The following is a 27,412-nucleotide window of genomic DNA, read 5'->3' as shown; positions in this document are numbered from 1 at the left end:
TTCCAGTAAAGCTTAAACATTTTCTGCAAAATAAATGATGGAACCTGTTGACTTTTTGTATTAAATGAAAGAGAAATGTTCCCCAATATTAATTTGATCATTGCTTGAAGTGAATATTTAGTCAAAGTGACAAATTAAACCCATGGACCTGAAATGTAGCACTAATAATAGAATGACTCTCCAGCATCCTCATCATGACACGTTCACGGCTCTGATAGGAAGTCTGGCTCAACTTCACCATGAGCCTCGTCCATCAGCGGTGTGTTTGCTGCCTGCACAATAACTTGACTTTATTACAAAGGGATCATCAGCAGGTGCTTGTTTTTACTCGGTCTCTCTGAACAAACATGTGGAGCAGCTGGGAAACGGGTTTTGGTGGAGCTGTGGAGCTTTTGAACTCATTTTAGGAGAGAAACGAGTGGGAAAAGCCGCTGAGCAGCGCTGCTCACCGCGGTGAACGGGTGAGGTTTGGAGGCTCCACCGACAAAATGCAGAGAGCATCAGAGCTCTTCATGACTTCAATATGAAGACAGACAAGTCCGCTACCTGCTTCCTCACTGTCAGCCTCCAGCACCGCTCACCCACTGAGTTTTCACTCGTTTATCAGTGAAGAGAAAACACAAGTGTCTCGGTGTTCACACTGCACACAGGAGCCACGGCTCGACTGAGTCTCCACGGTTCTCATGGTGTGTTCAAGTACCGCCTCCCGATCAGGACTCTTCTACAGTCCGGTCACTCACTCCGATAGTTCCTCGTTGATCTAAACGCAAAGAGAAAGATGACAGAAGTCGCTCCAGCTCCAGCTCCAGCTCCAGCCGCCACCAAGGCTAAAGCGGCCAAGAAGAAGGTCGTGAAACCGAAGAAGGTCGGTCCCAGCGTCAGTGAGCTCATCGTGAAAGCCGTGTCCGCGTCCAAGGAGCGGAGCGGCGTGTCAGTGGCCGCCCTCAAGAAGGCTCTGGCTGCCGGAGGCTACGATGTGGAGAAGAACAATGCCCGCGTCAACAACACCATCAAGAAGCTGGTGGTCAACGAGACCCTGGTCCAGACCAAGGGAACCGGGGCCACCGGCTCGTTCAAGATGAGCAAGAAGGTGGAGACCAAGGTCCAGAAGCCGGTGAAGAAGGCCGCTCCCAAAGCGAAGAAGCCCGCCGCCAAGAAACCCGCAGTGGCTAAAAAGCCCAAGTCAGCGGCAGCCAAGAAGCCAGCAGCCGCTAAAAAGTCCCTGAAGAAGGCGACGAAACCAGCAGCGGCCAAGGAGCCCACCAAGAGCCCCAAGAAGGTAGTGAAGAGCCCCAAGAAAGTGGCCAAGAGCCCCAAGAGAGTGGCGAAGAGCCCCAAGAAGGTGGTGAAAAAGGCCCCTGCACCCAAGAAAGCCCCCGCGAAGAAGGTCGCCAAACCCAAAGTGAAGAGGACAGCAGCCAAGAAGAAGTGAGATGTCCTCACTGTGAAACATGTCCATCCTGGTGAAAGGCTCTTTTAAGAGCCACACACGTCTATCCACAAAGAGCTGCTTCCTCATCAATCATCACCACTGACAATAAATATGTAGAGACAGAGTTCTTAACTAAAGGGAGTCAAGTTATATAGAAAGATATTAAATATCTATTTCAGTAATGTTAATGTTAATATTGCAGGAGTTTGGCAATGGCCTTAAACTGCAATATTGGTTTAAAATCCTTGAAAGTCTAATGGAGTTTGAAATGACTATCTTCATATACTCTGGAGAACAAGGTGTACTGTGGACATTGATAGTTCATTTGTTTTGTTCTTGTCAAACATGTATCATTGTATTTCAAAGGTCCAACTATCAGCTTTTTTCAGCTTTCAATTGCACCTCAGGGTGTTCATCAGTTAAAGGAACTGGCCCAAGGGTCATCTCATGACCAACATTACAACCTTAGCTCACATGATGAGACCAAAGCTATTTGAGTTCACTGAAGAAGACCCTGAGAAGTGGTCGAAAGCTCAGAAAACAAGTGGAGCTTTTGGTTGAATTGATCCAGAGTCACGCTCCTCTGGGGAACAAGAGTAAACTTCAGTGCTCAAAACGTTTATCGAGGAATCCAAACCATTCAGATGGTGACAGAGCTACATGCACTGTCGTTCAGGACAGCCTCATCACTGTCACACCAGAAGAATCACAAGAGAAAATATATAAAATAATAATGACGGCTGTTCTAAAATTCATGTGTAAACTTTAAGAACCTGAGATGACCTTGCTTTTTCTGAGAAACTGATCTACTCAGTGCAAACATTTGTCAAATAGTTTAAATTATTTATAAAGATGCCTTTTAGTAAAATGTTCCAATTGTTTTGAAAGACAAACATGTCCCCCAGGGTTTGGAGCCCTTATAAACAAGTGAAATCTTTGCAGCCTTGAACATAATTGTAACAGTGGCATTACAGGCATTCATCAACAGAACAATACCCCACTGATATAGACTGGTCATAGAAAAGATGAAGTATTACTGAATGCTGTCAACACAAATATCACTAATATCAGGACACTATTATTTCACTGCAATTATATTTGCATTGATGCATCTTACAAACAGCAACATTGTTTTCCAAGTCAACCATATCAAAGTCTTTTTCCCACTCGTTTCTCTCCTAAAATGAGTTCAAAAGCTCCACAGCTCCACCAAAACCCGTTTCCCAGCTGCTCCACATGTTTGTTCAGAGAGACCGAGTAAAAACAAGCACCTGCTGATGATCCCTTTGTAATAAAGTCAAGTTATTGTGCAGGCAGCAAACACACCGCTGATGGACGAGGCTCATGGTGAAGTTGAGCCAGACTTCCTATCAGAGCCGTGAACGTGTCATGATGAGGATGCTGGAGAGTCGTTCTATTATTAGGACTACATTTCATATCCATGTTGAATTTGTCAATTTTACAAAATATTCACTTCCAGCAATGATCAAATTAATGTTTTGGAACATTTCTCTTTCATTTAATGCAAAAAGTCAACATGTTCCATCATTTATTTTACAGACAATGTTTATTCTTTACTGTAATTTGCAGTTTCTCTGCTGTCTGACTTGGTAAATACCAACTTTTGCTCTTCACATTAACACTAGGATACATGTTTTTTGTATATTATTTTCATCATTATTTGTGTAAAATAATCATAAAAACATTGCAGAGGTTTCTCAAAAAACTATTGGACTCGTGTGTGAGAAATCTCTGTCAACCTGTCAATATGTTACCTATTGATCAATAGATCAAATCTTCTCAGACTTTTATAGCCAATAACATATTCATATTACAAATGAAGGCCTTAGTGTCAACAAACACTCTGTGTATCCAGAATGTACACACGTGTGCAGTACGTGTAAGTGTGTGTGTAAATTGTAGCGTGTAAACATGTAATTTTAACCTTTCAAACAGACTTTATTTATGTAGTACTTTATATACAAACACTATAACACAAAGTGCTTTCCATGCTAACTGCGATAAAAAACAATATCCCCCACCCCTCCACTCACCCCCATCCAAGCTCATAGCATAACAATAATAACCGTGTTGTTGTTGATCTCATAGTTTTTAACTCGTGAATCAAAGGTAGGAAAGCAAAAACAAAGGTGAGAGATGGTCACTCTGCTCAGGAGTTTGTTGAGCTCCTCGTTGTTGTGGATGATCAGCTACAGGTGGCAGGGGATGAAAATACCATGTTAAGGATGCCCCCACAAAACCATGACCATTTTTTCTAAGGTCCATTTCTGCAAATGAAACCAGATGAATATAGTAAAACAGAATCCAGCAGAATGACAGTTTGTAATTAACAACACTTTCAAGCATACATGAGGTGCTTTTAAAACTGGTCAGTATCCAATGTTGCACAGAAACTATTCCTACTTGATTGAAACGTGCTACAGTCCTACTGCTCCACAAAACTGGTAAAGTGTCAGACCATAATATCTACCATCCCACATCCAAACCTGTGGAGGCGCTAGCGCACCATATACTTTATTATCAGCGGCCATGAGGATCCACAGAGGAGGAAGACGGCCGCCTCTGTCTTCTATCAGGTCCTCAGTCAGGCTATGAATAGCTGTGTTTCCCGCGGAGCACTCTATTCACTAGATCTCATCTTACTGAAGAGAAATGTCTGGACGAGGAAAGGGAGGAAAAGGGCTCGGTAAAGGAGGCGCAAAGCGTCACCGCAAAGTTCTCCGTGATAACATCCAGGGAATTACCAAGCCCGCCATCCGCCGCCTGGCTCGCCGTGGCGGAGTGAAGCGTATCTCCGGTCTGATCTACGAGGAGACCCGCGGCGTGTTGAAGGTTTTCCTGGAGAATGTGATCCGCGATGCTGTCACCTACACCGAGCACGCCAAGAGGAAGACCGTGACCGCCATGGACGTGGTGTATGCTCTGAAGAGACAGGGCCGCACTCTGTACGGCTTCGGTGGATAAACTCACTTTACAACAGCTCAACAACACAACGGCTCTTTTAAGAGCCACACACTGAGTCAATGAGAGCTCACATCCTCTGCTCAACACTAATCACTCGTTCTTCCAGATTACAACAATACAACTTTTGTAAATTGATGGAATAAATGATCTTAGTAATAATCAATATATAAACTGTTAACTCGTGAATGAATCTATACTTTATTTTTTACTTTGTCTCTAGTGAGTTTTCCACCCAACATGTACATAAATACAACACTTTCTTGCTGCCTCCAACAATCATCCACATTTACACTAACCTTAATCATGTTATGGATATCGAACTTTCACTAAGATTGGTAAAGTATCATGTACTATGTCAGGGGTTCCCTAACTTTTCAGCCCGCGACCCCCAAAATAACGGTGCCAGAGACTGGCGACCCCCACCGACCCCGGATGTGGTAAATAATGTTGCCTGCGCACAGCCACGCACACTCACTATTAGGCCTATGCAAACACGGGCATTAATACAACACAAAAGAACAACATCCTTACAGCCATGATATTATTTTATCGTAATTTAAGAAATAGAATATAACCAGAATACAGGGAAACTCCCTGTATAAACAGCAGGGCTGAGTGAGCACATGCTGTAAGTATAAACAAGTGCGCAGTTGATGTCTGTGCGCGTCTGTATGCATAACGAGCAGCAGACACCTTATTGCTGCCATGTGGAAAAACTTTAGGGTTATTTATTTTAGCCTACACATTACTTTCATTTCTTAAACTCACTAATGAGATAAGTGGGCAATATGCATGGAGCAGAGCAAGTCCATTTCAGCTATATTTTGGAGACGGCCACTCGGAGATCATTCTCCACGTTTAGCTGCGATCTGTATTTATTCTTTATGTATGTCAGGACTGAGAAAGTCTTTAGACACAAGTACGCCAGCCTTGTTAACCAGTCAGGGTCAGTGAGGTGGTCAGCGAGCTGGGATCCATGCTAGATCAGAAATATACGCAACTTGTCCTGCAGTTCATACAGGCGGCTCAGCACATTTCCCTGCAAGAGCAAGTCTGATATTGAGTGGACGTGTTTTTATGTAGTTGACCATTTTAATCGCAGTGTCAAGAATATGTTTAAGCTCTGGTTCAAGTGTTTTGCTTGCAAGAGATTATCTGTGAATAATACAGTGTGTGAAATTTACGTGCGGCGCCACTTGTAAGACACTCGCTTTCAGTCCTTTCTTTTCCTAGCATCGCTCCAGCCCTGTCCGTACACACACCAATACAGTCTTCCCAAGATAGTCCCTCTTCTTTTAGTTTTGTAAAAATGTCCTCACCTGTGCATGTCCACTCCAGCGTGGAGCAAAACAGCATTACGTTTTCCGTCAAAACTGTATCTGACGAAAACAAGCAGCTGGGCAGAGTTTAATATATCTGTGGATTCATCTAACTGTAAAGCATATTTCCCTTTTGTAACCACTTGTGGCCAGGTTACGATCTACTAGGTCCGATGAGGAGCTGAGGGACATAGACTGTAATAACCATAAATGAAAGTACACACAATACACAAACAATTATATACAAAATGTAACTTTACTAACTTAAACTGGCAGGTGATAATTCACAAGCATTGGGAAAAACATTTGTATGAAAATAAAATTGGGCCCTTTAAAATAAATCAGTCTTTTTGCGTCAGTCGTCTTTAAAGTCTGTTTCCTGTGATCAGTCTTGGTGTGTTTTGTCACTCCACTGGTTAATGACAGTGACTGTTCCTGTGACGATTCCTTAAAAGAGTGTGCACCCTTTATTAGTGTATGTCGCAGTCCGGGTGACTAGCACCACCCTACCACCACAGGGAATATTCGAAGGATCTCTTCTTCCAGACGGAATCACGTTGGGAGGCTCGCCATCAATAAGAAAGGATCTTCAAGTTGTTCTCACTCTGTCCATAAGACCTGACCTGTTTTTGCAACAGCAATTTAAGAGCTTGTTTGATCTTTTCGTTTCACAACAATCATACTAAAGCATAACACTCACATAACATTAAGTTAAACATACTTAACCACTTAATGATAATATGGTCAGGCCTTGCATTACACTCTAATTCTCAATATCAATACAGTGGGGCAAAAAAGTATTTAGTCAGCCACCAATTGTGCAAGTTCTCCCACTTAAAAAGATGAGAGAGGCCTGTAATTTTCATCATAGGTATACCTCAACTATGAGAGACAAAATGAGAAGAAAAAAAAAGTATTTGGTCAATAACAAAAGTTCATCTCAATACTTTGTTATATACCCTTTGTTGGCAATGACAGAGGTCAAACGTTTTCTGTCAGTCTTCACAAGCTTTTCACACACTGTTGCTGGTATTTTGGCCCATTCCTCCATGCAGATCTCCTCTAGAGCAGTGATGTTTTGGGGCTGTCGCTGGGCAACACAGACTTTCAACTCCTCCACAGATTTTCTATGGGGTTGAGATCTGGAGACTGGCTAGGCCACTCCAGGACCTTGAAATGCTTCTTGGCAGCCACTCCTTCGTTGCCCGGGGTGTGTTTGGGATCATTGTCATGCTGAAAGACCCAGCCACATTTCATCTTCAATGCCCTTGCTGATGGAAGGAGGTTTTCACTCAAAATCTCACGATACATGGCCCCATTCATTCTTTCCTTTACACGGATCAGTCGTCCTGGTCCCCTGCAGAAAAACAGCCCCAAAGCATGATGTTTCCCCCCATGCTTCACAGTAGGTATGGTGTTCTTTGGATGCAACTCGGCATTCTTTCTCCTCCAAACACGACGAGTTGAGTTTTTACCAAAAAGTTCTATTTTGGTTTCATCTGACCATATGACATTCTCCCAATCCTCTTCTGGATCATCCAAATGCTCTCTAGCAAACTTCAGACGGGCCTGGACATGTTCTGGTTTAAGCAAGGGGACACGTCTGGCACTGCAGGATTTGAGTCCCTGGCGGCGTAGTGTGTTACTGATGGTAGCCTTTGTTACTTTGGTCCCAGCTCTCTGCAGGTCATTCACTAGGTCCCCCCGTGTGGTTCTGGGATTTTTGTTCACCGTTCTTGTGATCATTTTGACCACACGGGGTGAGATCTTGCGTGGAGCCCCAGATCGAGGGAGATTATCAGTGGTCTTGTATGTCTTCCATTTTCTAATAATTGCTCCCACAGTTGATTTCTTCACACCAAGCTGCTTACCTATTGCAGATTCAGTCTTCCCAGCCTGGTGCAGGTCTACAATTTTGTTTCTGGTGTCCTTTGACAGCTCTTTGGTCTTGGCCATAGTGGAGTTTGGATTGTGACTGTTTAAGGTTGTGGACAGGTGTCTTTTATACTGATAACGAGTTCAAACAGGTGCCATTAATACAGGTACCGAGTGGAGGACAGAGGAGCCTCTTGAAGAAGTTACAGGTCTGTGAGAGCCACAAATCTTGCTTGTTTGTAGGTGACCAAATACTTATTTTACTGAGGAATTTACCAATTAATTCATTAAAAATCCTACAATGTGATTTCCTGGATTCTTTCCCCCCATTCTGTCTCTCATAGTTGAAGTGTACCTATGATGAAAATTACAGGCATCTCTCATCTTTTTAAGTGGGAGAACTTGCACAATTGGTGGCTGACTAAATACTTTTTTGCCCCACTGCATATGAATCATAACCAGCATACATCAACACATTATAATACTGATTAATCATGGCTTCTTAATAGAACCATTATGACAAAAGTATTAAGTATCACCTTGATCTAGTATTAGGAAAACACAGGTGTTACCCATGGCTCTGTAATGCCCTCTCTCTTGTGAGAGTACACCTTAAAAAAAAAAAAGACAATAATAATGAACATCAATATAATATTTTAACATCTTCTGTCAGCGTGTACCACTAACCAGTTAACACTGCCTTTATAACATGGAAAACATGTGTAACTAGAAAATAAAACAGTTGCTACAGTATCAGCTAAATTGCATGTAAAAGTGTTACTATTTCAATAGCATTATTGTTACCAAGCACCTACTGCTATAATTCGCTGTCTGAATTGAACAACTATGCATTTCTCCATAGCACGTACACACACCATGCTACATTGGCTTCAGATTATTAGTTTACCGCTATATACAGTCTATGGTTTACCGAGATCAATGAAAAGAACCGGGACCCTCCGGGTTCTGGCCGAGACACCCTCTGTCTCTCAGTTCGCTGCACTCAAAGCTCCACCAACTTTAACAAACTTCCAGTGACTTGTCTCAACTCCACTCCCTACTCTGATCGCTCCCACATGAGCACGTTTCTTATTTCTCTCACACACACCGTCGATCATGCAGATGTAGAGTGATCTGTCAATCATGTTGAGCTGAAGGCGGGACATGACTAAACTATCAACTCTGAATGGCTGAAACTCTCACTACCTGCTGAATCTGATAATCACGTTAAGCTGGAGGCGGGACATGATCAAACTATCACTTCTGAGTGGCTGATCTCACTCTACCTATCGAGGCCTGATCCTTGATGTACATTTTAACCCTTCATTGTAACTGGGTTACACTTTCTTAACTCTATTAACCAGCTGTCACTTTATGTCCTGGTCCATGTCGGTGATGCGCCGGGCAATAGTCCCGTTAGACAGCAGCACTGATTCCAGCTCACGGGCTAATTTATCCCCATGCATGGCCCGACTTATAGCTACAACAGCGGGTTTAATTAATGTTTCGCCAATTGTGTGTGGCTTTTTTGCCTGTGCAATTAAATATGCCACCTCATATGATGCCCTTTGAGCTTCGGCTGTTTGTTTAGTAAGGACTTTCTTTTGGCCTTGCAACTCTCGCTCCTTCCGCTAATCCGTGTCGTAATTACCTCATGGATCAACAAAGACAAAGGAAAAAAATGTATGGAAATATTTTTATTGCATGTTTTTTTTCTAATTTCAACTCATATTTATTTAAATATTTATACAATAATGGGTTAAATATTCCATTTTAAATTATTTTAAAATTGTATTTGTTTTTTGGACGGCATCTTGCGACCCCCCCTCTGTGTCTCGCAACCCCCATGGGGGTCGGGACCCCCACTTTGGGACCCACTGTACGATGTGACTGTCCAGAAAGAGGATTCTTTCTTTAAGAACACCCTGTTCAAACTCCAATCTAACCCTAACATGTCTATCTAACCCAGACTCTGAAATAACAATACTGAAGATATTTATGTCCTTGCATGACTTTCAAGATGATGGGGGTTTTTTTGTATCCTGCCCTACTAAAAGTCATGTGCTGAAAACATGAAAACAAGATTTGAGGAGAGATCATTTCCAGGCCTTGGTTTTGGGATCCATTCATGATATAGACGAGAGTTTAACTAACTATGAGATGATGCTGCAACAACCTTATTTGATTCCACACAGAATGACTCATTTTGTCTGTCACTCTCCTCCCTGATTCAAACTACTGATTATTGTGATGTAAATTTTAACTTCACACTTGTTCATAATGATTTTCATTGAAATATCTTTAACCATTCTAACACTAACATGACTAATATTTCCAACCTTTGTTATGGCCCCTTAGGTGTGTTCACACCTATACTTTGAGTTAACGTTAAAACCAGGTCTGACAAATCAATCAATCAATCAAATTTCATTTGTATAGCCCATATTCACAAATCACAATTTGTCTCATAGGGCTTTAACATGGTGTGACATCCTCTGCCCTTAACCCTCAACAAGAGTAAGGAAAAACTACTAAAAAAAAACACTTTAACAGAGTAAAAAGAAGGTAGAAACCTCAGAGAGCCACATGTGAGGGATCCCTCTCCCAGGACGGACAGAAGTGCAATAGATGTCACGTGTAAAGGAGAACATCAGAAAGATAAGGGTATTTACAGCAATGATTAGAATAAACACTTTGTAGCATAACTGAAGGTCAATGCATTGATGGATTATTGTCAATAATGGTCGAGTATCTGAGGAGAAATATTATATATCAAGCAGCCTTATTATGATCATATTCCATGGTCATCAGCCACCACAATCATGATCCACCATCAAGATCGGATGCCACTATAATCCACAGTCATTGTCCACTGCTGCCATTAGGATCCACCATCAGCTGCCACCTCAATCGTGGTCCACCATCACTATCAGATGCCAACACAATACAGGATCCGCCATTATCATCACAATCAACAAAGGCTGCAAAAGTATAACATTCAACGGAAAGTGGATACATTGTATCAGTACCATGGACAAAGCTGTCTGTTGTGTTTAGGTGCTGTACTTCAATAATTTGTTGCTCTGAATGGATGTTGTGGAGCAGAGCGCAGCTGCTTTACGCTTCAAGTCTGTGCAGAAAAACCCATAGGGGAGAAAGGAGTAAGTCCAAGAGGAAAGGAGCGAAGATCCTCAAGAAGGTGGTGAAAAAGGCCCCTGCTGCTAAGAAAGCCCCCGCGAAGAAGGTCGCCAAACCCAAAGTGAAGAGGACAGCAGCCAAGAAGAAGTGAGATGTCCTCACTGTGAAACATGTCCATCCTGGTGAAAGGCTCTTTTAAGAGCCACACACGTCTATCCACAAAGAGCTGCTTCCTCATCAATCATCACCACTGACAATAAATATGTAGAGACAGAGTTCTTAACTAAAGGGAGTCAAGTTATATAGAAAGATATTAAATATTTATTTCTTACAATATCAAGATTAAGAAGTTATTTAATATCAAAACATGAAATACTATCAAGTGATATAAAACATATCTTTAGACTCTGTGTGAAGGAGAAGCAGATTACTACTGACACACACACATACACCATGTAACATGATGTGCAACGATTTCAGATTTACATCATATACTATACTTCTTCTTGAAAAGTGTTCTTTGTTAAAATTACATATTTGTTTTGTTGAAACACATTTATTCTCTTACTATATATTTATCGTAGTTTCCTTGTGTCTTTAATTGCAAAATATATAAGTGACACTTAAAAACTGTTTATATATACACACATGCATAATAAAGAGTAAAGTAATGAAGTTGTGGGTGAGCTGGTTAGAAAAATGATGATTTCAGCTTTACATCACATAAGTTTACTTTTAGATTGTTTGATTGTGATATGTGATCCTGACAGACTCATCACATTCATTATATATATTCAATTGTATTTCTATAGCTCAGAATCACGACATCTCAGGGCACTTTACAGAGACCTTACCAAATTATTAAGAAACCCAACGGTTCTCACAATGACAAACACTGACGACAGTGGAGAAACTCCCCTTTAACAGAAAGAAACTTCTAGAACCAGACTCTGTGTGGCGGCCATCTGCCTCGACCGGTTGGGGTGACAGCGGAGAAATGAGGGAGAGAGGAGACCCTGTGTGATCGAAGGATTCACAGCATCTTCCTCACACTGAGCACTCATGCTCCCCGAGGGGCGGCTCTGGGAGAAGGTGTAGTAACATTTCACACAAGTAATATTTATACTGAAGTAACATCAGGAAGCCAAGAGATGGCACCGCTCTCCAGATATGTGAACCGGAACAACGTCCACTTCCAGATGAACTCTCCTACATGTCCTTTCAGAAGCTTTGTTTTCCTGTAGCTCAGCTGCTCCTGTTTTATTGCAGCTACTTGTCTGTTCTGAGTCGTGAATTCATCATGTTACTAAAATTATCCGTCTTGTATCTAATTAAAATAGATGTGTTTTTGACATTATTACATGTTATTTGAAGTCATTGTAATTACAAAACAAGGTAATAAACATAACAGAGCCGATGATCTGAACTACTGTGTGAAACTGTTTTGTCAAATTGGTGGCTGTGGGGTAAGTGTAAGTGTAAGTGGTTTATAATTCCATGTTAACATTAAGGACGTCATCACTAAACCTTTTTTCTAAGATCCATATCTTCGGCCCCTCACTCTGAATTTCTCCTTGAGCTAGTTCTTAGGACAGATAAACTCATCATAATAGGTGATTTCAACATTCATTTATGTTACCAGTGACAGTCTTAGTTCATCATTTAATTCATTAGTAGACTCAATTGTTTTAACTCAACATGTGAATGAACACTAATTAATAACTTTGTTAAATGTACAGCAGCCTCATAACAAAACAACCCTTGACACTGTCGCCCTGCTGAACAATAAGAGAGTAAACCAGAGGAGATTAGCTCCATGGTATAGTTATCAAATACGTGTTTTAAAACAGACATCACAGAAGCTGGACAGGAAGTGGTGTTCCACCAACCAAAATGATTTTCACCTGGCCTGGAAAGATAGCCTGATATATAACAAGAAAGCACTGAGAAATGACAGAGTCATAGTTCTACTGATCCATCTATTCCTCTAACTCAGAGGAGCAATGATGTCATGAGCTTCTTTACAAATACAATTATCACCACCTTCTCCTCATGAATAACACAGATCACTGATTCTTGACACATGGGACAACACGTCCTGCAGTAGAAACTGCTATTCGGTTAAAAACTTAAAATATTTTTCAATTGTAGATGTTATGAGGGATTAACAATAGAACATTCTTATCCCTTTCAATTTAATTGAATTATTATTATATCAAATCTATCACACAGTCTTCCCACTACATTTACAACATCATGTCCACAGAGAAGGCTTCAGATATTCATATGCAATAAAATGGATACAAGTATTTTTTAATGATTAAAACAAGCTTATTTACACATGAGAAAAATGTATATATCCTATTAGAGCAAAATTGATCTTTAGTGACACCTGCACATTTCGTAAGGTTTCAAAGTTGTTTCCCAGTTTTTTGTGAACACCGTTAGACATTCATTAAAATGTAATAAAATCAGCCAATATTAGCGACAGCAGTCACTCTGAAGGATCCATTCTCATATTCCACCTATGCAGAGTGCATCCATGGCAGAAAGGGTCAGATAAGTTTAATAGTTTTAGAATATTTAAAACTTGTTAATATTTCCTGTGTCACAACCACTATATGTCAAATGTATCTGAGGAAATGGTTTAGAATGTTTATACCATTTCATTCTCCTAAAGTAGTTTGTTAGCATCAAGCTGAACAGAAAATGGCTGCTACATGAACTCCACGTGTTTTCTAAGAAAAAAAAGGTTTGCGAAATAAATGTTTTCTGCAAATATCAATAGATCTTGTTTGAAAGTAAATCTAATTAACCCCCACCTGACGATTGTTTTTCAAATCTTTTCTAAGGCCCTGCTTGGGTGGGTCCACATATGTTCATTTACACCCAGTGCTCAAGTGTAAATTAATAGCAATTTAGTTTTTCAGATTTAAGAGTTTCTTTCAAATCATAATCACTCTTTTGGTAAACCTCTCTAACCCTATTCTGATTAGTTTTTCCAACAATGACCCTGTGTAGGCGTGTTTACAAACTTGTAGCTAAAGATAAAACCACGTCTGAAAAAGGCTGTAATTTTTAACAGTATAATTTTAACCAACTAAATTGGATACCTTGTTTCAGGACCATGGACAGAGTGGTTTGTTGTGTTTAGGTGCGCTGCTCTGAATGGATGTTTTGGAGCTAATGTGGACTATTAATATATGGGTATGTTGTGTACTAAAAAGATCATAAATCGATAACCATTGGCAGCCTCTATACACCAGTGTATTACTGCACTATAAAAATACATCCGTCATTATAATATATTGTCCCTGTGGACACGGGACAAGAAAACTACTTCAATATGATCCCCAATTATTAAATTCAACCATGATCTAATTAACCACAGTTACGGTGTTAGTTTAAAGTGGCTGTTTTAATGTTGATGGACATGACATTAGAGTCAGGACAGTTTGTCTCCATAGAGAAAGTGTGTGGCTCTTAAAAGAGCCGTTGCTTTGATGTCTCCTTAGAGTCGTTTACTTGGAGCTGGTGTACTTGGTCACGGCCTTGGTGCCCTCAGACACGGCGTGTTTAGCCAGCTCCCCGGGCAGCAGCAGGCGGACGGCGGTCTGAATCTCCCTGGAGGTGATGGTGGAGCGCTTGTTGTAATGAGCCAGACGAGAGGCCTCACCGGCGATGCGCTCGAAGATGTCGCTCACGAAGCAGTTCATGATGCCCATGGCCTTGGAGGAGATCCCAGTGTCGGGGTGGACCTGCTTCAGCACCTTGTACACGTAGATGGCGTAGCTCTCCTTCCTGGACTTTCTCCTCTTCTTTCCGCCCTTACCGGGGGCCTTCGCCACCGCTTTCTTGGAGCCCTTCTTGGGCGCAGGCTTCGCTGGTTCAGGCATCGTCACGATATAATTCGATCAAATGAATTCAGACGTCAGTGGCCAGGCTGTATTTGAACACATCACATGTAAATATATCTGTGCCGTTCCCTCTCTGTCATTGGCTGAATGTTGAGCGTCAGTGTAACAGCACGTGGGAGTATCTCCACGTTCATGAGTCCATTATTCTGCTGCTGACAGAGGTTGAACTGTAGAGCTCAACTGGAACATTTGGGGGGTTAAGAAATGCAAGATGTCTGAAAGTACATATGTTATTATTATTTATGTAAGTATCACATTAGTATCATTTAAAACAAACTGAACTAAAGTAAGCTGATAAATACACAGCTCTAAATGTTAAGGGAACACTTAATGGTCACAGTAAAACACCAAGTCAGTTCGACTTCAGGTTTATCAATCTGTCCATTTAGGAAGAACAAGTGATTGTGAATCAATTTCACCTGTTTTGGTGCAAATGAAAGTGACAACAGGTGCAATGAAGAGGCAAAAGCAAGACAACAACAGAAAGGGAACAGTTTTATATGTGGTGGCCACAGACATTTGCTCTCTCCTCATCCTTCCTGACTGATTCTTCTCTAGTTTTGTGTTCTGCTAGTGTCCTTGTCACTACCTGTAGCATGAGGCGGTCCCTGCAGCCCAATCAGGTAGCATCAGGTGTATTGGCTGTTTTACCTCGCTCCACGTTTCAATAGGCCACTTAATGTCAGCCTGCAGAGTGATAATCAAGTTTGACTCATGTCCAACAGATATACTTCTGGCCTGGTGTGAAAACCCAGTGGCAACACACTTCAACCAGAGGCAGGGAAAAACTTGAAAGGGTTTATTTGCACGGTTCCAGCAAACGGCTTTTAAATACATCTTATCTCTGTCCATTACCGACTTGGTGATGCGAAAAGTCCAAGTATCCGTTACATGTCCATCGTCACACTGCCCGTTGCAGGTCGCATTATCATATATCACAGTGTCACTGTCAAAAACTTGTGTTGATCCACTCCTCCACAGACTTCGCGGACACCAGACGATATCAATGCGGTCAACAATATATAACTACGCATGTGCACTAACCTGCACTACAGGCTCCACAACTGTCGCAAACAACAAGCCACAAAGACCCAAAGCAGAATATAAATAAATACCAGCAGACACACACTACAACATATATTTTAACTGTATAAAAATCAAACTATAAACTTGGATAACTTCAGAACATGTAAATTGTATCAGGACCATGGAAAGAGCTGTTTTTTTATGTTTAGGTGCTGCACTTCAACAGTTTTATTTAGGTTTGATCTGGTGTTTGCATTTATTCGATGTGGTCGATTGTTTCTGTTGCATTTGATGATGGAACCTGTTGACTGTTTGTCATTAAATGAAAGAGAAATGTTCCCCAATATTGATTTGATCATTGCTTGAAGTGAATATTTAGTCAAATTGATAAATTCACCCCATGGACATGAAATGTAGCACTAATAATAGAATGACTCCCCAGCATCCTCATCATGACACGTTCACGGCTCTGATAGGAAGTCTGGCTTCACCATGAGCCTCGTCCATCAGCGGTGTGTTTGCTGCCTGCACAATAACTTGACTTTATTACAAAGGGATCATCAGCAGGTGCTTGTTTTTACTCGGTCTCTCTGAACAAACATGTGGAGCAGCTGGGAAACGGGTTTTGGTGGAGCTGTGGAGCTTTTGAACTCATTTTAGGAGAGAAACGAGTGGGAAAAATACTTTGATATGTTGACTTGGAAAACAATGTTGCTGTTTGTAAGATGCATCAATGCAAATATAATTGCAGTGAAATAATAGTGTCCTAGTGATATTTGTGTTGACAGCATTCAGTAATACTTCATCTTTTCTATTTCCAGTCTATATCAGTGGGGTATGAATGTTCTGTTGATGAAGGCCTGTAATGCCACTGTTACAATTATGTTCAAGGCTGCAAATATTTCACATATTTATAAGGGCTCCAATCCCTGGGGGACATGTTTGTCTTTCAAAACAATTGGAATGTTTTACTAAAGGCATCTTTTTAAATAACTTAAACTGTTTGATAAATGTTTGCATCAGTTTCTCAGAAAAAGCAAGGTCATCTCAGGATCTTAAAGTTTACACATGTATTTTAGAACTCAACTCAGTTAAAATAAACATTTTATTTCATTGCAGCTCTGACTCTGGTTCCATTTAACAGGTGAAGTGAAAGCAGCAATTTTAATGAATATTGGATTAATAGCAAGACGGGTCTTAGTCTGCATACTTTCCAATGTGTATTATTTGCAAAGCTACTAATGTAACAAATATTTAACTGTACACTGTTTTGTATATAGTATTGTGAAATACTAAAAGCTGTTTACTGTTAAAGCAATGTTGTAAAGCTAAAATACAGTTAAATGTTTAAACCTGTAAAAAGATGTCTTGTAATATACTGTAGTTACTTTACAGAAATTAGACTACTTTGATGGGAACTTTATTGGCGAGATATTTACTTTAAATTCTTTAGTCAGTTATTTACAGTGTATTATATGTATGAACAGTCAGTAACTAGTGAGGGCAGCAGAGGAGTTTTGTCTTGAGTGCAGTGAAGTGGCTCTTAAAAGAGCCGTTGTTATCGTCAGTGGAGCAGCAGCAGTTTAAGCTCTCTCTCCGCGGATGCGGCGGGCCAGCTGTATGTCCTTGGGCATGATGGTAACCCTCTTGGCGTGGATGGCGCACAGGTTGGTGTCCTCAAACAGGCCGACCAGGTAAGCCTCGCTGGCCTCCTGCAGAGCCATGACAGCGGAGCTCTGGAAGCGCAGGTCGGTCTTGAAATCCTGAGCGATTTCTCTGACCAGGCGCTGGAAGGGCAGCTTGCGGATCAGCAGCTCCGTCGATTTCTGGTAGCGACGGATCTCTCTCAGAGCCACGGTACCGGGCCTGTAACGGTGAGGCTTCTTCACGCCGCCGGTGGCCGGGGCGCTCTTACGAGCAGCCTTGGTGGCCAGTTGCTTCCTGGGGGCTTTGCCTCCGGTGGATTTACGCGCAGTCTGCTTGGTTCTTGCCATTTTGTTTCTTGTCTCTCTGATCGGGAGAAAATGTGAGACAGACGCGACACTCTGCTTTTAAACTGCGGAGCCAGCCGTGAAATGGTGACGCTGCTTCAGATCCCCGGGTCCTGATTGGTGAGAGGCTCCTCATGGAGCTCAGCGCCGCCCAAAGGAGCGACCCACCGCCTGAGTCCCCGCTGCTTATTGGAGGAAAGTGCAGGCCGTCCTCCGCTGCTCTGCTGGAGGCTTCTATTCTGGTTGGTCTGGCATGAACCGTCCCGCTCGCTCCGCGGATATATAAGGGAGGGTTCGAGCTGTTCACAGCAGTTTCTCTTGACGTGTCTTAGGAAACAAACTTCATCCATAATGTCTGGCAGAGGTAAAACCGGCGGAAAGGCCAGAGCGAAGGCAAAGACTCGCTCGTCCCGCGCTGGGCTCCAGTTCCCCGTCGGTCGTGTCCACAGGCTGCTGCGTAAAGGCAACTACGCACATCGCGTTGGTGCCGGCGCCCCCGTCTACCTGGCGGCTGTGCTGGAGTACCTGACCGCTGAGATCCTGGAGCTGGCTGGAAACGCCGCCCGCGACAACAAGAAGAGCCGTATCATCCCCCGCCACCTGCAGCTGGCCGTCCGCAACGACGAGGAGCTCAACAAACTCCTGGGCGGAGTGACCATCGCTCAGGGCGGCGTGCTGCCCAACATCCAGGCTGTTCTGTTGCCCAAGAAGACCGAGAAGGCCCCCAAGTCCAAGTAAAGCAAAGCTGCTTGAAACCACCGACACAAAGGCTCTTTTAAGAGCCACACACTCTCCTCTGGTAGAGAGCAAATCTCCTCATGTCACCCACCAACTTGTAAAATACACAAGCATAAGTCATTTTAGGCACATTAGCAGTCAATACGTATTCATTGGTGTAGTTTCTGTGTCAGATGTTCCTGTCAGTGAGGAAACCAGCGCTTATCTGGAAGTGTAAATATAAAGAATACACACTTCAAATTTAAATATGCCTAAAATACATGGATCCACGGCATTAAAGGGACCTGCATGTGTCTGTCAAGATGAACAGTATGAATGCAAAAAAACACATTTAAATAATTGTCTAATGAAAAAAAAGTGTGGGTACAACAGATTTAATGTATTTTTCAAACTCTTTACATTTGTCATGAAGCATAACTAGTGGAAGAAGTAATGTTATCTATTTATGACAAAGTTTATTATTTACAAAGTAATGTATTCATAAAGAATAACTGATGGTATTTTTGCTTAAGCGGTAAAATCAGGGTTTAAAAGTTAGGTGCTGTGTGTCCGGTCACATGTGATTATAGACGTGTTTCACAGGAGACACAGGTTTCGATAAAAAACATTGACCAAGTCCTCTGTTATATTAAAGTTCCCCAGTAAACATGACAGTGATCCAGCATGCACAACATCAGGACCATTGAACTGGAGCAGCTGAATGGAACTCAGCCGTCATTATTATGGTATATATTTCCCTCCTGTGAAACTTCTGCTTTTGACCCATCTGTGTGATCACAGCACACAACAGACAGAGTGAATAGACAGAGCAGTGTCCAGCCATTGACAGCGCCCGGGGAGCAGAAGTTGGGGGAGTAAGGTGCCTTGCTCAAGGGAACTTAGACATTGGGAATAGGCAGAGTCCTCTAGGACTTGAACAGATCCAGATCTGGTCCATCCTCCAGTCCAGGTATGTTTTTGTCAGTCCGTGGCCTCAAACCGGGGACCTTCAGGTCTGATGTCCGTCTTTTCTACCACTAGTCCTCCGCAGACCATCATAATACTTCACCATTTTTATAGACAAGCACACACACTGTGTGAGAAACTGTCATTGGTCAGTCAGAAAAAAAATCAGGCAGAAAAGACAAGTGAGCAAGTAAAAAGTGATATCAAGTGGTGTGTTTTATTTTAGTGTTTATTGCAATAGTGTCTACATTAACCAGTGAGTGAGTCAATAGGTCAGTGGGTCAGTCAGTCAGGGTCCAGAAGGCTGCAGTTTAAGGCCGTTGCCAAACTCCTGCAGTACGAGGGGACGTCAGTGGCTAACGCACGCTGTGGTGTGCACGTAAAGGACACGCGTGTGTTCTTCATAGCAACAAATGTAGTGGCTCTGTGTGAATTTATATATGCACTAAATGGCTGTGTGTCTGTGTATATATTCATGTTGGTGTGTGGATATGTCTGTGTGTGTGTCTGTCTGTCTGTGTATTAATGTTAATGTCTGTTTGTTAATCTATTTTAATTAAGATACAAGACGGATCATTTTAGCAGCATGATGAATATACTTTGCTTGACCGAGATAATTTAATTACAGCCACTGATCAAGTCGATGCTGCTACAGAGCTCATTTTTATGACTCAGAACAGACAAGTAGCTGCAATAAAACAGGAGCAGCTGAGCTACTGGAAAACAAAGCTTCTGACAGGACATGTAGGAGAGTTCAACTGGTAGTGGACGTGGTTGCGGTTCACATAGTTGGAGAGCAGCGCCATCCGTTGGCTGCCTGATGTTACTACATCGACTCCCAGAGCCGAAAATAACACAACAGTTTTTCGACCACACTAAATAATTGTCCACTACATTCTCACTCATCCACAGTTCTCACACAACTGATGTCCTTCATACTTACACACCTCAGCAGTTAATTAATATGATGTATGAGTTGAGTTAAATAATTTACTTTTGATTGATAGATCTGTGTGTGACCTCCCTTTTTGTTGCCAGCCTTGAGCCAGGTGGTAACACAAGACATTGAATGTGCAGTATGGAGTTCTTACACATTAAAAACATTGCATATATAATTTAATGCATGATGTATTATGTACAATACGTTGCTTTGATTGTCAGTTATGAAAACAGGTCTGTACCTGGAGTCAGTGCTGAAGTGATGACTCTCAGTGCTCAGTCCTGTTGGACATCCACAGGTGCAGGCTGTCTGAGTCACCTAGAGGAAAACTCAACACAAATACACAGATATGTAAAGTCATACATGTGCCAGGTTAACACTTTCACAGACTTACAAAATACAAATAACAGTTTATTACTTCAGAGTTCATCAGATCATATCACTTCACTTTAGCTTAGGAACTAGGTGGTGGACATCAGCCTCAGGTTCTCCATGTGACTGTCTGTTAGTAAAGTTACACTAACTATTATTTATTTCCATGTGACAGACAAATGCATTATTCTGCATGTCCACTTATTTAACACATGAATGACAGATTCAGTAAAGTCTGTTTAAGATTAACGATGTAAAAACTGAATGTAGGCGACAAGTTTAGTTTTCACTGTAACACGTTACAACGCATCAACACCAATACTCTAAAGAAGCATTATGTGTCCTAAAGCTCTTTATTCAAACAGCTGCTCTTAAAATGCAGATGTGACGTTAGATACTCCCGTTTCAGTTGATCACAGTAAATCGGTTTCTGCAGAATAATAATCTGTGTTTGTGGTCAAATTAACCTATTTAAATTCAACGTGACTTTACCGTACAGCCACAATAAAAAAAGTACAGCTCAACGGGTTTCAGACTGCAGCAGTAATGTTATTTATAGAACAATAATCTTACATAACATAAATACTGAAGTTACTCACATTAACATAGTCATAGGTTGGCGAGCAAAACAACTTTACATAACGTTAGACAACTTATGGGGTGGAGCTTATTCTCTAAACACAGTCTCCTTTGGTTTAAACGATTTATCCCCAGAAACTCTAACGCTTCTCTCTGCCGTGTGGACCGGTTCATGTCGGTGTTGTGTCGGTTTAATAACTCCCGTCGCTCCCGTTAGCATCGCCATTACTGCTGGTATCTTGCCTGGATGCTAGTGGAGCTAAGCTAACAAGCCAGGTAAAGAGACACCGATACTTGCTCATCACTACTAACACAATAATAAAATACTATATTTGATTTAACACAGAAACTGGAGCACAGACGTCTTTGACTTCTCCGTCAGGACAAGCAGCCGAACAACAATATTATTATTCATCCGATATGTCACTGAAATCGTCTCCACAGACTCAGGTTGTGTTCAGTGACGGGGATTAGCCTGTTAGCTCAGATGAAGCCGAGCAGACTACAGGCTAGGAGCTGGAGTGACGAGCAAACGCTGACGTCACCTGTCCATCAAGTGATAATTGTGCACAATGTCAAACCTCTATATCATCTAAATGAGCTAGTTAGGAAAAAACTCACTCACCTCACAGTTGTCATGAAAGAAGAAATTAGTGATTGAGACTAAAACCGTTTTTTAAACCAGGCTTTAAACAGGTTTAATTCTGCTCTAAAGTCTGGCTTTTTAACATGGGAGTCAATGGGAATTGACTCCTTCTTGGAGCCAGCCTCAAGTGGCCACTCAGTGAACTGCAGCTTTTTGCACTTCCGCATCGGCCTCATCGCTCAGTCCGGTTGTTGCCGCTTAGTCTGTACACAGTGTGGATTTCTGAATTCAGTACTAGTGAACTTGTTTTTTTAGAAATTACTGCAACAAGAACACATTTCTATTAGTATTCACTCAGGACTAGAACTTAGACACTAAGTAGATATTCAAATGTCAGTTTTTCTAGTCTTCTGATCTGTATCTTTCCCGTTTTTCATTATTTAAAAAAAGGACAGTTAATGCCACCAGTGTATTACAGCACTGTACAAATTCATCAGTACTTTATAACTAACATATTGTCTTTTAAATGATTGAGAATAAACATTACTATTCATTACTACTGATGGACATGTCGTTCGAGTCAGGACAGTTTGTCTCCATAGAGAAAGTGTGTGGCTCTTAAAAGAGCCGTTGCTTTGATGTGATGTCTCCTTAGAGTCGGTTACTTGGAGCTGGTGTACTTGGTCACGGCCTTGGTGCCCTCAGACACGGCGTGTTTAGCCAGCTCCCCGGGCAGCAGCAGGCGGACGGCGGTCTGAATCTCCCTGGAGGTGATGGTGGCGCGCTTGTTGTAATGAGCCAGACGAGAGGCCTCACCGGCGATGCGCTCGAAGATGTCGCTCACGAAGCAGTTCATGATGCCCATGGCCTTGGAGGAGATCCCAGTGTCGGGGTGGACCTGCTTCAGCACCTTGTACACGTAGATGGCGTAGCTCTCCTTCCTGGACTTTCTCCTCTTCTTTCCGGCCTTACCGGGGGCCTTCGCCACCGCTTTCTTGGAGCCCTTCTTGGGCGCAGTCTTCGCTGGTTCAGGCATCTTCACGATATTATTCGATTCAATGAATGTAGACGTCAGTGGCCAGGCTGTATTTGAACACATCACATGTAAATATGGCTGTGCCGTTCCCTCTCTGTCATTGGCTGAATGTTGAGCGTCAGTGTAACAGCACGTGGGAGTGTCTCCACGTTCATGAGTCCATTATTCTGCTGCTGACAGAGGTTGAACTGTAGAGCTCAACTGGAACATTTGGGGGGTTAAGAAATGCAAGATGTCTGAAAGTATATATGTTATTATTATTTATGTTAGTATCACATTAGTATCATTTAAAATAAACTGAACTAAAGCAACCTGATAAATACACAGCTCTAAATGTTAAGGGAACACTTAATGGTCACAGTAAAACACCAAGTCAGTTCGACTTCAGGTTTTTCAATCTGTCCATTTAGGAACCACAAGTGATTGTGAATCAATTTCACCTGTTTTGGTGCAAATGAAAGTGACAACAGGTGCAATGAAGAGGCAAAAGCAAGACAACAACAAAAAGGGAACAGTTTTATATGTGGTGGCCACAGACATTTGCTCTCTCCTCATCCTTCCTGACTGATTCTTTAGTGTTCTGCCGCCCTCCCAAAGAAAAAAAGGGAAAAAGATGATCGTGATAAATTTTACACATTTTCATTATAATCATCATAATTTTTTTTAATGTATTAAATTATACAAATTCTCAAAACAGTTTGTCCTGCCTGCTGCCTCTGAATATTATAGTCCAATTAGCAGCAGCGACAAGACCTGTTTAATAGAGTACAGGCCGATTTCAGCCGGTTGAAAATCGCCCACATCGCTCTGATAGACTTTCATAATAAGACGTTGTTCTACAAACTGCAGGCACTGCAATCCCAGACAAAAAACACACACACACACACACACACACACACACGACTAGATAATGGGTGAATTTACATTTTTGGGTGTGCTATCCCATTAAGGTTAGTGTAAATGTGGATATGATTGATGGAGGCAGGAGGAAAGTGTTGTATTTATGGATATGTTAGGTGGAGAGATCGAGTCTAATCAAATCAAAAAGGGAAAAAATATTTAATGCAGGTGCTTAACTGGGTTTATGTGTCAATGATGACTAATGTACCTTAAGTTCATTCCTGTGTTTATGGTAATTGACAAAACAATTGTTGACAATATTTACTGTTTTGTTATATACATATGTATGTTTACACATGTAAATATTTAAATTCGCTTCCTGAGAGCAGTAACATGTGTTGAATCTGCCTCTGTAGTTCTTTCACCTCAGTCTGTGGCCTCCTGGCTTCTCCTTGTTAGTTCAGTCACATGAGTGAGAAGCAGGAAGTATGAGTGGTTGATCAGTGTGGAGAACAGTAAAGTGCAGCTTCACTAAGTCAGTCTCCATCCTGGAGTTTCTTCACATTAAGAGATTCAACTACCCCACATTGAACCCTCACGTTACACCGTCAGAGTTCCATCGATTTACAGACGTTGTTTGATTGTTGTAATCCCGAACATAGGTCACTAACATGCGGACCGCGGTCCGAGTCCGGACCCAGAAGCCGTCCCGTACGGACCCGGACCTACAGCCAAAACAGAAGGTTATGATTTAAAAACCTGACGGGGCGCAGCTTTTTCCAGGCGGTAAACATTGCGACTCTACAGTGCAGACAGATGAGTTAGAGGCAAGTTACACATGAAAAGACGGTAGAAAGAAAAAGAAAGATAGAGATACAGGTAGAGAAAACAAAGGGAGAGATACAGAGGAGTGAGACGGAGAAAGTTGAGAAAGAGTGAGACGGAGAAAGTTGAGAAACAGAGGAGTGAGACGGAGAAAGTTGAGATACAGAGGAGTGAGACGGACAAAGTTGAGAAACAGGAGTGAGACGGAGAAAGGGAGAGAAACAGACGAACAAAGTGGGGGAGTGGGATATAAGAGGGGAAGAAAGTGGTTCTAAAACTGTTCAATTGTTAAGATGTGTTGAGATTTATTATCTGTAAAATTGGTTGAGACTTTTGAGTCAAGATGTGAAACAGAAAAAGGGAAATTCAAGCTTTTGCTGGCTTTATTTTTCTGAAGTTAAGCCCTTTATTTGAACATGCACAATTTTCACATTTTATTTATTTTCTCTTATTTTGAAATGCAGCCCTACTTCTATTTAGTTAATGAGATAACATTATACATATCTGCAATCATACATATATGTCCAGTTCTATGTTACGTGACAATAAATATTGTGTAAGAGTTTTTGAATCGTACTGAATTCATTTGATTTGACAGTCAGTACATGCAGATGTTGACACAACTACTAGGCTACTTAAATATATATATATTACATTAAATAGTTAATTATAATATTCCGGACCTTTGCGTCAAGAAATTTTCTCTAACTGGACCTAAACCTAACCGTAAATTTTAGTTGAATACCCCTGCTCTAGAAGCACGAGTGATTCGTGTTGAGCAGAGGATGTGAGCTCTCACTGACTCAGTGTGTGGCTCTTAAAAGAGCCGTTGTGTTGTTGAGCTGTTGTAAAGTGAGTTTATCCACCGAAGCCGTACAGAGTGCGGCCCTGTCTCTTCAGAGCATACACCACGTCCATGGCGGTCACGGTCTTCCTCTTGGCGTGCTCGGTGTAGGTGACAGCATCGCGGATCACATTCTCCAGGAAAACCTTCAACACGCCGCGGGTCTCCTCGTAGATCAGACCGGAGATACGCTTCACTCCGCCACGGCGAGCCAGGCGGCGGATGGCGGGCTTGGTAATTCCCTGGATGTTATCACGGAGAACTTTGCGGTGACGCTTTGCGCCTCCTTTACCGAGCCCTTTTCCTCCCTTTCCTCGTCCAGACATTTCTCTTCAGTAAGATGAGATCTAGTGAATAGAGTGCTCCGCGGGAAACACAGCTATTCATAGCCTGACTGAGGACCTGATAGAAGACAGAGGCGGCCGTCTTCCTCCTCTGTGGATCCTCATGGCCGCTGATAATAAAGTCTATGGTGCGCTAGCGCCTCCACAGGTTTGGATGTAGGACAGTAGATATTAAGGTCTGACAGTTTTGTGTAATAGGACTGTAGCACGTTTCCATCAAGTAGTAATAGTGCCTGGGGAAAAGGCTTAGTAAACATAAGAGTAACATTAGGACTGATTAGGGAAGTACTTAGACAATGTATGGATATTGAGCAACCTTGAGTTGGTCACACAAAGACTCAGCTCATGATTTCTCCCTGAGCCCTCCTGTTATCCTCAAATTGACATTGTTTATCCTTTAAGTCATTTTGACCACAGCAATTAAAACCCTCCAGAGAATTATTATAATAAAAATTGTAACCTAAGTGTATGTTTCAAGTATGGTTTGTTTCTTTGTTGACTACTTAAATAGCCTTTTATCTAAAACACAACCCCCCACCAAAAGTACATGTTATATTGAACTCGATGTTAAATACGTGTAAAAGAACACTGATGCGTACACTGTGGATCCAGGTCAATGAATATACATAATCATGAAAATCTTATTTTTACCCAGCTGTCCCCATTAAATTAGTAAAAGTCAAATGTGAAGCTAAAAAATGAAGTAACCTATTTATTTATTTCGAGACGTTAAACATTTAATGGGGTAAAATTGACCCCAAGGACAATAGGAAGGTTAAATTACAACAAAGACATAACAATCTAAAAGTCGATAGACAAATTGACTCTTTAAATGTGGTCTTTTATAAGGAAACATGTACCGATTTGTTTTATCAGCGCTAAAAGTCATGTTGTAGTAGGTCAAAAGTGTTAGTGCAGGGTCAAGCAGTGTAAGCACTCGATGCTTGTCTGGAATTGTTTTTGATAGTGTTATGAACATGCCCATTTATTATTAGTCCGGGGTGACAGTGTGACTCTGTTCATCTTTCATTTGGCATCATTGGATACTGACCAGTTTTAAAAGCACCTCATGTATGCTAGAAAGTGTTGTTGATTACAAACTGTCATTCTGCTGGATTCTGTTTTACTACATTCATCTGGTTTCATTTGCAGAAATGGACCTTAGAAAAAATGGTCATGGTTTTGTGGTGGCATCCTTAACATGGTATTTTCATCCCCCGCCACCTGTAGCTGATCATCCACAACGACGAGGAGCTCAACAAACTCCTGAGCAGAGTGACCATCTCTCAACTTTGTCTTTGCTTTCCTACCTTTGATTCATGAATTAAAAACTATGAGATCAACAACAACATTATTATTATTCTTATGCTATGAGCTTGGATGAGGGTGAGTGATGTTTTTTATCGCAGTTAGCATGGAAAGTGCTTTGTGTTATAGTGTTTGTATATAAAGTACTACATAAATAAAGTCTGTTTGAATGGTTAAAATTACATGTTTACACGCTACAATTTACACACAGCAATCTACACACACACTTACACATACTGTACACGTGTACATTCTGGATACACAGTTTTTGTTGAAACTGTGTGTACATTCTGATCTATTGATCAATAGGTAACATATTGACAGGTTGACAGAGATTTCTCACACAAAACATGAATAATTTAATGTATGAGT

General features: G+C 41.6%; 8 protein-coding genes across 9 annotated transcripts in view; 4 read left to right on the top strand and 4 right to left on the bottom strand.

The window, feature by feature from the left end:
• LOC118116027 (histone H1-like) overlaps window positions 1-27,412 on the top strand; it is a 444,527-nt gene that overhangs the window by 36,570 nt on the left and 380,545 nt on the right. The window lies entirely within an intron of this gene.
• LOC118116022 (histone H1-like) lies at window positions 716-11,069 on the top strand. 2 transcript variants are annotated; one of them, XM_047341808.1, is made up of 2 exons: window positions 716-1,345; window positions 10,799-11,069. In XM_047341808.1, the coding sequence occupies exons 1-2, from the start codon at window positions 779-781 to the stop codon at window positions 10,898-10,900; spliced, it is 669 nt and encodes a 222-aa protein (XP_047197764.1). In that variant the 5' UTR covers window positions 716-778; the 3' UTR covers window positions 10,901-11,069. The 2 variants fall into 2 exon arrangements, with proteins under 2 accessions (XP_047197764.1, XP_047197763.1); XM_047341807.1 differs by lacking the exon at window positions 10,799-11,069 and having other exon boundaries at window positions 717-1,583.
• Window positions 4,065-4,468, top strand: LOC118116075 (histone H4). Its single transcript, XM_035167387.2, has one exon. It carries the CDS (start codon window positions 4,106-4,108, stop codon window positions 4,415-4,417), a length of 312 nt encoding a protein of 103 aa, XP_035023278.1. The 5' UTR covers window positions 4,065-4,105; the 3' UTR covers window positions 4,418-4,468.
• On the bottom strand, window positions 12,364-14,655 carry LOC118116059 (histone H2B). Its single transcript, XM_035167368.2, has one exon. It carries the CDS (start codon window positions 14,643-14,645, stop codon window positions 14,271-14,273), a length of 375 nt encoding a protein of 124 aa, XP_035023259.1. The 5' UTR covers window positions 14,646-14,655; the 3' UTR covers window positions 12,364-14,270.
• LOC118116028 (histone H3) lies at window positions 17,229-17,737 on the bottom strand. Its single transcript, XM_035167332.2, has one exon. The coding sequence runs from the start codon at window positions 17,684-17,686 to the stop codon at window positions 17,276-17,278; it is 411 nt and encodes a 136-aa protein (XP_035023223.1). The 5' UTR covers window positions 17,687-17,737; the 3' UTR covers window positions 17,229-17,275.
• LOC118116039 (histone H2A) lies at window positions 17,988-18,463 on the top strand. The gene has a single exon (XM_035167344.2). It carries the CDS (start codon window positions 18,035-18,037, stop codon window positions 18,419-18,421), a length of 387 nt encoding a protein of 128 aa, XP_035023235.1. The 5' UTR covers window positions 17,988-18,034; the 3' UTR covers window positions 18,422-18,463.
• LOC118116070 (histone H2B) lies at window positions 22,465-22,890 on the bottom strand. Its single transcript, XM_035167381.2, has one exon. The coding sequence runs from the start codon at window positions 22,877-22,879 to the stop codon at window positions 22,505-22,507; it is 375 nt and encodes a 124-aa protein (XP_035023272.1). The 5' UTR covers window positions 22,880-22,890; the 3' UTR covers window positions 22,465-22,504.
• LOC118116085 (histone H4) lies at window positions 25,352-25,753 on the bottom strand. Its single transcript, XM_035167398.2, has one exon. The coding sequence runs from the start codon at window positions 25,712-25,714 to the stop codon at window positions 25,403-25,405; it is 312 nt and encodes a 103-aa protein (XP_035023289.1). The 5' UTR covers window positions 25,715-25,753; the 3' UTR covers window positions 25,352-25,402.

Source organism: Hippoglossus stenolepis, chromosome 10, assembly GCF_022539355.2.
Source record: "Hippoglossus stenolepis isolate QCI-W04-F060 chromosome 10, HSTE1.2, whole genome shotgun sequence".
Classification (NCBI taxonomy): domain Eukaryota; kingdom Metazoa; phylum Chordata; class Actinopteri; order Pleuronectiformes; family Pleuronectidae; genus Hippoglossus; species Hippoglossus stenolepis.
Note: the sequence above shows the minus strand (reverse complement) of the source record. Positions and strands in the feature narration are given on the sequence as shown.